Source organism: Amphibalanus amphitrite, unplaced genomic scaffold (assembly GCF_019059575.1).
Source record: "Amphibalanus amphitrite isolate SeventyFive unplaced genomic scaffold, NRLGWU_Aamphi_draft 000786F_arrow, whole genome shotgun sequence".
Taxonomy (NCBI): domain Eukaryota; kingdom Metazoa; phylum Arthropoda; class Thecostraca; order Balanomorpha; family Balanidae; genus Amphibalanus; species Amphibalanus amphitrite.
In genome coordinates, this window is record NW_024882280.1 from 162,111 (window position 1) to 171,860 (window position 9,750).

At 47.9% G+C, this 9,750-nt stretch overlaps 1 protein-coding gene across 1 annotated transcript; it reads left to right on the forward strand.

Moving 5' to 3' along the window:
- The first annotated feature begins 2,601 nt into the window (after nt 1-2,601).
- On the forward strand, nt 2,602-3,342 carry LOC122366128 (prisilkin-39-like). The gene is made up of 2 exons (XM_043337982.1): nt 2,602-2,690; nt 2,896-3,342. Exons 1-2 carry the CDS (start codon nt 2,673-2,675, stop codon nt 3,250-3,252), a joined length of 375 nt encoding a protein of 124 aa, XP_043193917.1. The 5' UTR covers nt 2,602-2,672; the 3' UTR covers nt 3,253-3,342.
- Nucleotides 3,343-9,750: the final 6,408 nt, after the last annotated feature.

Genomic DNA, 9,750 nt, shown 5'->3' on the forward strand with positions numbered 1-9,750 from the left:
AGATCCTATTTCTTTGCATGAGAGGACTCAGAATAGACTGTGCTATCAAACTGCTATCTCGGATTTTCAAAATTTTGAAAATTTGAAAATTATATATAATAAAATTCAAAATTCATTTTTTTTTTAATTGACTTTTCGAAAAAAAAACGGTATATATGTGATAGAACATATGGTAATGACTTACTCTAGCAAGCATTAGCTAAATGTCTTCAAAAATGGCCAAGTTATACGCATTATTGCAAAAAATTCACAATTATAAATTTTTCAAATCAATTTTTCAGTACGGTTTGACATCGTACACCAATATAATTAGCACCATCGTGTTCCTGAGCTCAAACGGCATCCGATAGAAATGTTTTTTTATGAAAAAAATTCAAGTTTGAAATTTGACCTTTTTAGACCTGAAAGTGACCTGACCTCAGCTATATTCAGATGAAAATGGCCTCAAATGACACAGGCGACACCGAATTCGAAATCTATGGCCTAAATGGGCCATAGAATATGTGTCACGTGACCGACTTATGACATAAGATTTCCGTAACCTATGATGACTTCACCCTGACCTGAAAATCAAAGTACAAGTTTGGTACTCTCAGGGTATCTAAAGCATCTGTTCACGAGTGTGTAAACCAAAAATCAGCCTGATCTGACTTGTAAGACGGCAGCCAGAGCCCAAAAAGTGAACAAGCCAAATATCGATAATTTCTACTTTGACCTGACATGTGACGTCATCGGTGACCTCGAGGTCAACGAAATTAGGTTTCGTTTGACAGTTTTTCCGGGGCTACCAGATGCCGTTTGAATTTTGACGATCGGCCTAGTAGTTTCGGAGTTAGGAGGGGGGCTATGAATATCCCCCCCCAGTGGGTCGTGTTATATGTACACAGACCCCAGTGGGGCGCGGGTAAAGATTGGTGTGGTGCCCCATGCACCAGAATCTGACTTGTAATCGGCATGGGCCACCACAAACCAGGATAAAGCTGCAAAAGCCAGCTTGATGCTCTCATAGGCTACGTAAAATTCCAGGCCAAACGCCGATGTGGGGGCTCTCGGAAATCGGAGGCCGGCATTGAGTCCTGGGAGCGGGTGCGGAGCCGTAGGATCCTGCGTGAGGGACTTTCAAAGGTCAGCATGAGCCCCCCAGCAACATGCGTTCGCGTTCCTCGAAGGTAGCGTGGGTCCTGAGGAGCCGATGTTTGGCCCTCAGAGTTCAGTCTAGTTTGGGGTCTCGGATTACAGGGCTGGTAAAGTGTTATGTCCTATTGACGTCGTCGGGGACTCGGGGACACAGTACCAGTAAAAGTTCAAGTACCCGGGGTCAAAATTACCACATTTAGTAAACTTTTACAGTAATAAATAACTTTCAAATAAAGCAGAAACTAAACGCAAGTAAAAGATATCATTGAATCCACAACGTATATCCCCTTTAACAAGGACATAAAAAGCCCCTATACCTAATACATACCTACAACGTGGTTATGAACAATTAGTAGCCACAACTCACTTCCTTAACAGCAAAACTACCGACGACATTTGCTAACGAAAACTAGATCAAACTAGATGATCAAACACATACTAACAGACGCTTAGACACCGACCCCGCTGTCGGCTGTGCTATTTCAAGCGGGGTTGATTGACGACCAGTTGTAGCCAGCTATACGACTAGACAAACGACTAGATTCGGAACCGGGGTATAACATGCGGGGTCGATAGTTTCTAGCCGTCGTCGTTGTGAGCTACCGATACAATAGCGACACCTATTGCATCTATTCGACGATCGTAGCGCCCCCTACCCTTTCCGGGTTCTTCGTCTGTTCGCTACCCGGTGACCGAGTGATGCCGTGACATTTAATTAACAAACTGGAGATTTCGAAGCGCGAGTCTGATAAGCAATTTAGTACATATGACTGCTCGTAAAAAAAAATATAGAAATGAAACCTAATGAAACGCGCATCGTAGTTGCATGCAGCCTGCATACATGAATCGTAAAAAGGTCGGGGTCATTTTTCGCTCTCATTTTTTGGTCGGGGACGCAATTTGCTTTTTTACCAGCCCTGTCTCGGAAACTAGTAGGTATTGGGCCTCAGGAGTCTGCATGGCCCTAATGACCACTTGGGGCCTCCAAGGGACCCACATAAGAGTTAAGGTCCTGGATACAAGTTTTGAAAGAAGTGTAAGTCTACTCCACGTTTGGCCGGGTCCTCTAAAAATCACCTCCTAAATTCAGAGGTGCAAACAGATGTGTTTTATAGCCATGTTTTTGGATAAGTTGCAGCTGTATACCTACCATTGGCCTCCGCTTCCACGGCCACCATTGAGTTGAGACTATGCATACGATCATAAAAGATCGTGTGATAGTCTCAATAAAGTAAATAACTTTGATGATTCCGTCATAGCAAAGTCTTTTTAGAAGTCTTTTTTGAGCTGATTGTCTGCATACCGCGTGAACATCAAAAATGTGCATCTCATCCATTATCCTAAGTGTGTGGCGATATACGAGCATTGCGAATGAACCGAACACGTTAGCACCCAACCGAGCAGCAAGTCCGTGAGGCGGAAGCCAAGGTCGGACATACGGGGCGGGCCGCGTATAAAAGCGCCGGACAGCGGGTGGATATCACACACTCACTGATCTACTCTCCCAGCAGTCGGAGGAACTACTAGCCGCAGAGATGAACGCCAAGCTTGCGGTAAGCTTTGGAATTGTCTTGGATACTAAATGCTTTATTTTACTATTGCTTCACTAAAAATGGTCAACTTTTCTTACACGGGTAACGGATAAGAACGATCGACAATCAGTAATAATGTGCTAACTGCTATAATTCCTGTGCTTGTAGTCAAATGATTCCTCATGTGTACGATCTTTCCTTATACGTACCTATTTTTTCTCCACAGCTGCTGTGTCTGGCTGCCCTGGTGGCTGTTGTCTCTGCTAGCGGACACGGATACGGATACGGATACTCCGGCTACCGCTCCGCCCCTGCTCACTACGGTGGATACCGTCGTGCCGGATACGGCTACGGCGGCTACGGCAGCTACGGCAGCTACGCCCCCCGTAGCTACGGCTACCACGGCCGCCACCGCCGCTCTCTGGGCTACAACTCCTACGGATACGGATACGCTCCTCGCAGCTACGGATACGGACACACCGGATACGGATACGCTCCCCGTAGCTACGGATACGCCTCCCACTCGTATGGATACGCTCCCCGCTCCTACGGATATGGATACCGCTCTGCTTACTACCACTAAGTGCATTTTCTAATGGAGTGCCTGTATTGTTGTTACTTATGAACCTTTTTTCGCTAAATAAACAAAATTGATTTTCATTTCCAAACTGTAGGTATTTGGTGTTTTTTCTTTCTTTCTTTTATGAATATATGAAGCAAGGCAAGAGCAATGAGCATGGTACGAGCGGATTGACCGATCATTGATAGCTAGCATATGCACTGACGTTAACCCGCGCCCCGTTGGGGTCTACCGAGCAACGCGCCCTGTTGGGGGGGGGGGGGAATTTGCCCCCCTAAGATCTCGAGAACCACGCAACATAGCGACAGGCAGCAAACGGTGTTAGATAGCGCCAACAGGGAACTACCTTGTGACCGAATTTCATTGACCTAGGTCAAACGGATGACGTCACATCAGGTCACTGAGGGTCACAATCTGAAAATTTAAAGTGATGCTTGTTTTATGGTCCATTTTATATGCCAAATGCGATTATGCGGGTCAGGCAGCCTTTGGGGTCAGTTTAGATTATGTTCTGGTGAAGGTCAGGTCAAGGTCAGGTCAAATTTGATCAAATTTTAAAGTTGATATTTTTGCATAAAATGGGTATCGATTCTATGCAGCTCGTCACGGGGAGTTCAATGGTGGTCTTCGTTCTGCGCTACGTTGTCTAGAATTGCTGAAAGTTGATTTGAAATGTTTGACGTCATCAATGTTAAAGTTTTTCGCTATAACCTGGCCAAAAAAGAAGGGAATCGATCTAAAATTTAGTATGTATATAGAAAAGCGCAGGTACTATCACATGTATTCCATGTTTCGAAGTTCAGAAAATTTTGGATTTTTTTCCTTTTTCTAAAAAAATAACTTTTGAACTTTGGGGGGTCAACATTCCAAAATTTTGAAGATTCGAGATGTCAGTTTTGTAGCGCCGTCTTTTGTCTACATGACTACATAAAGAACTTTGAAATTGCTTGGTAACTGTAGCTTTTGTGAGCGTTTCAAGATTTCATGATTTTTGCTCGTTTTTGCTCGAACATGACCTCAGTTTGACCTCAGTAACTCCTGACGTAAGGTGACCTCAGACTTGAAACTTTGTGTGAAAGTGTGAAATTAATTCCCAGGAAGTTTCTGAAAATTTGGCGGCTATTCAGGAAAAAACACAGGGGAGAGGGAAATTGCCCCCAACTCGCTAGCTCAATATGGTCGGGAGTTGGTGACGAAAAACTAAAATGGCTTTAGTGACGTCACAAATGACGTCATGCTAGATCAAAAAGGCAAAGTTAAGATATGGACTTTGAAAGAAGTGCATCAAATCACGATTGTGTGTGTGTTTGAGACAGTTTTAGAATATTCCCAGCGCTAAAATAACAGTTTCCCTATTCCCCCATTGACTTACTATGGTGAGGTGACATAACTAACCTGACCTCATGTGACCTTTAGGAAGAATCCCAGCTAAGATTATAAAGTTGTGAGACCTCTCAATGATACAAGGTAGGTCCTGTAAGTTTCATCTCCCTGTGAAAGCTCCTGTGGCACTGAGGGCGTTGCGAAGTTGCGACATTTCAGAACCGTGCAGGGGTTTGCTTATGACGTCATAGGTCAGTGACCAGACCTGACCTAACCCTCGCCGGCACAAGTGGTTGATGCACCCCCCCCCCCCCCCTCCTTCCTAAGGTTTTTCGCGAATAATGTAGCGAGGGGATTTAGAAAAGAAAGAAAAAAAAGAAGGAATAAAAAAGCTGCATCTTCTTTGCGGTTCATCAAATACTGCGGTCCTCTGTCATTCAGCTGGTTGTAGCAGAGAGAATAATTCGCTGCTGTAATGCTGTCGGTAGTGGAGCTGGTGATACAGGGGAACCTGAGAGTCGTTGAAGAGATCCCGAGATAGATCTATAGAGAGATCCAGATAGTGATGAGATCCTGAGATAGATGTAGGTATCCTTATAGGGATCTGGATACAGATAGAGATGAAGATGAGATCCTGAGAAAGATCTTGGGATGACGTCCACCTGGGAGAGATGTAGATATAGATCCACCTTGCGTACAAATACATCTGATGGAAGATGCTTTTTAATTTAGAGGCTTGATGATTCTGTTCATTGTATAGACCATGATGCACGAGATGCTTCTTCACTGCTCGGATTTGGGATAGAGGGATCCGATCAGCTGGGTTTGCGGCACAGTTGGGCAGGTGAAGGACAGGGCATTCGAAGTCCCGATGACCACTGCCAAACATATGGGTGGTAATTACATTGATAAATTGAATGTGATCATTTGTCCAGTCACCCATTCCTATACTGGCCTTCCCATTAAGAAAATTGCCCACTTAATTCGTATTAGCGTTGCTAGTTTTAACTGCCCTCGAGAATCATTTGTTCGACTGCCGTAACCGAATTCTATCAAATTCCTATCGGCCTTATTCTAAGATTCATGCGTCGTCATTCTCACACCCTTGCTCGCATTACGTTTGCATTTCATGTATTCACCCAAATTTAATTGATAGCCCCCGAAATTCCCTCCGATAGTGTTAGGCGTCTTACAAACCAGGGTCTCCCCGGCGAGATAAATGTCTCATTCCGAAATCCATATGCATGCTCCGCTAACCGGCGACTAAGATACTTATCGCAGGGCCGTCCAGAATAATTGCACAAATATCCACCCTGCTAATTTATGGGATCCACTACACGTCCGATAGACTTATGGTACACATATACGCGGTTTACATCCGACTTATCTCTCTATCCGGGAGAGATTACCTATGCCCTCTTCCGGTCCGCGTGTAACACCTCCGTTCACGACCCAGGGACCACCGTTCATATCCTGGAACTCTCCTCAGGAACTCTCCTTAAACCATGGGATTTACTCTTCAACGACTCTCAGGTTCCCCTGTATCACCAGCTCCACTACCGACAGCATTACAGCAGCGAATTATTCTCTCTGCTACAACCAGCTGAATGACAGAGGACCGCAGTATTTGATGAACCGCAAAGAAGATGCAGCTTTTTTATTCCTTCTTTTTTTTCTTTCTTTTCTAAATCCCCTCGCTACAAATGGCGCCCAAAACGTGGGGATTTGATAATTCTCAAATTGCGAAGCTGGTAGACTGGCACAAGCCGCCGAACCCGAAGTTGATGAATTGAAAGTCAACCGTATGGAGAAGAGGAAGAAGTTGAAGAATAGAGCAGGTGTTCGAAATACTGGCAGCAGTGGAAATGAGCGTGCTGCAGGGGTCGATATGAAGAAAGAGGATGAGCTAAAGAAAGCCGTGTGAAGATGATGAAGCTTATGATGGTGGCTGATGACAGGAAAGTTGAAGAATTGAACAGGTGTTCGAAATACTGACAGCAGTGGAAATGAACGTGCTGCAGGGGTCAACGTGAAGGAACTGATGAGAGGAAGCGGTCTTACGAATACTGAAAAGGACATAGAAGAAGTTGTTGAAGATAAGATAAGGAAATGAAGCTGTTTCATGAACAAAGGATCAGACTAATACAGAAGACAGGCCGAAAATGCAACCTGACAATTGGTTGCATCAGCATATCAATTCTTCTACGTTCTGCTGTACAACAAGTCCAAGTCACGGTCAGCTGCTGTATTGCAAAGGAGAGCTCGAACTTTCTAGAGTATTGAGGATAAAAGGACAGCAATATCAAAAGCAGAAGAGGAAGAAGAACAGGCGGAATGCTCGTGTTGTACTGAATCAAAATCAAACACGGTCGTCTTCACAACACAGCCAAGGCGATTATCATGTTGGTGAACGAGGAGAGGGTGCCAGGATGCTGCAAGACCAACTGTCAAAAGATCCATTCAGATGGGCTGCTGCAGAGATCACCCACCTGGGCTGCTGCGACGGCTGTCACCTGGTCCGCCGAAAGGTCGCTACCTGAGCTGCCACGGAGGTCATTTACCTGGGCTGCCACGTAGGCTGCCCACACGGGCCGCCGTGCGAGCTGCCCACCCGGGCTGCCAGGGAGCCCGCCACCCGGGCTGCTGTGGAAGCTCCCCACCCTGGCTGCTGTGGAGGCCGCCCCACCTGGGCTGCCATGGCAGGCTGCCACCCGGGCTGCCGTGAAGGCTGCCCACCCGGGCTGCCATGAAGGCTGCCACCCGAACTGCTGTGGAGGCCGCCCCACCTGGGCTGCCATGGCAGGCTGCCACCCGGGCTGCCGTGAAGGCTGCCCACCCGGGCTGCCATGGAGGCTGCCACCCGAACTGCTGTGGAAGCTCCCCACCCTGGCTGCCGGGGAGGCCGCCCCACCCAGGCTGCCATGGCAGGCTGCCAACCAGGCTGCCGTGAAGGCTGCCCACCCGGGCTGCCGTGAAGGCTGCCACCCGAACTGCTGTGGAGGCCGCCCACCTGGGCTGCTATAGAGGTCTTCACCCTCCTGAGAAGCCACTTGCCGGACGGCCAACGACGACATCGGACCAACCAAAGTGGTTGGTGCACGTGACCCGGATCTGGTGAACGACAAACTGAGGTGGGGACGAGGAACAACAGGTGCGTGTGTGTACTGTACTAGGTATACGATGTCATTTTGTAGGCGTTGCGGAACTTAACATGATTGTGTAGATTTAGATGAGTAAGGGGTGTGACTTTTTTGTATGAGTTGCGAGGACGCAACTAGGGTTGTTTGGACTGAAGATGTAGCACGCTACATCTTTAACATTTAACGTAGAATCTTTTCGGCACGGCTTGGTCCGGCAGTTCCCCCCCCCCCCCTTCGCAGTCCGGTCACAGGCCTAGCCCTCCATTCACACACCCGTCGCTGCTACCGGGTGACGCACAGCTGAGCGGAGCGCTGCTGCTGCGCTCTCCTCCCCTCTCATTATTCACTACCCCCCCCCCCCCCGTCACCAGGCCCGCCATCCCCATTCAGCACTTTTCCCCAACTCCCTCAACGAGCACTGTCCGTGAGAATAGCCCGCAGTAGACACATCTGCGAGAAGACGATGCCGGTCACATCAGTACGAACCGCTGAGGCACAGCTGAGTCAACAAGCTACGTCAGGACTGCGGCCGGCGGCGGCGGCGAGCGAGCACGTTAAGGTACTCTGTCACTCGTCACGTACTCTGTCAGGTACCACAACAGCTGCGCCGCGCTGAGTCCCACGGTGGGAATGGCACAACCAGAAAGATCCTACGGCAAGCAAAAACGCTGTAGTTCCAGAGGTCTTCGCAATGGGCAGCCGTTAAACTCTCATTACAACGCTCGCCTATGGAGACAGCTACCGCAGGATGAGCGATCCGAGCCTCCTCAAATAACGCTGGATCAGTAAGATATGTCAACAGATCATGGAGCAGTGTCAAGGATGGATGCCGGCTGGAGCACACAGCCTCCTTTGTCGGGCACAGCAACCCAGGGTGAGTGAACCTGGCAAAACAACCGGGTGACCGACCTCACAATGGCCTCATGAGGTAGTTCCAGAGATCTCCGCAGAGGAAGAAGGCGCTGACTTACGGCCACGCCCCGGTACGGTGGGCGGAGCAAGAGTGACGTCACAGGGGCGTTGGCGGCAGACGAAACGGAAGGAAACAAAAGTTTGAATAAAATGAAATTGAAGAATCAAAATTAAAACTCGAAAATCACAAACCTTTCGGGGATTGTTTTATGCCAGCGATTACTAAAATGATAAAGCACTCAACACGAAGACGATTCGACGGCCAAAAATTGCAGGCACAGAGGAGCAAGGTGACTAAACAGGACAGAGGGCGCCATCTTACGGCCCCACCCACCAGAAGAAGGCAGAGGAAGATGACGTCGCAAGGGCGTGGCAGTCACCCCTCCCCCCAACTATAAAAGGGTGCGCCACCCAACCAGAGGGGGAATCACAGTCGAGCAGCCGAGAGTCACAGTCTGCAGCTGGAGCCGGGGACGCCTTCTGGGAGCCGCCGTCAGTCCGGGGTCACCCGCGAGAAGCCTCTTCAGCTCGAGCGATCAGAACCGAGGACAGCCGCCGACGCTTGCGACCACACTGAGAAGCGGAAGCACAGAGAAACTCCAGAATGTGAGTGTTGTTGAAAAGTCTGCTCAATCCCGATCCTTGACCCCCCCCCCCCCTCTACCCAGCCTGCCGTGCCGTGACGACTGCCAAACATTTTCGGTTGCCATAAAATGCACTCTCAATTGGAATTGGAAAACTTAAATTACTTTGAACTTATTGGTCCAGACACCCTAGTAGCACGTTAGGATCTGAATTGTGAGGTCATGTCAGAGCCGCCAGTAAATACGTTATTGTCAGTTGGAGTACGGAATACATCGCGATTCGGTCGAGAACGGGATGCTAAAATTTGAATAAGCAGCTCAGTGTCTCGAACGCTGAAATTGATGACAGGATGCGTGACAGCGTTGAAATGTCTTTGTCTTTGGTTAAACTGGTTCGTTCGATTTATTATCGGCGGATGCGATTTGAGATTGGAACGTTTGTGAAATTGAGGGTTTAGATTCGTGCTGTACTCACTAAAAGTTGCATTGCGAAATCATTGGTAATATTGCTGTAGGAATTAATTGCGAAGTCGAAATCATTC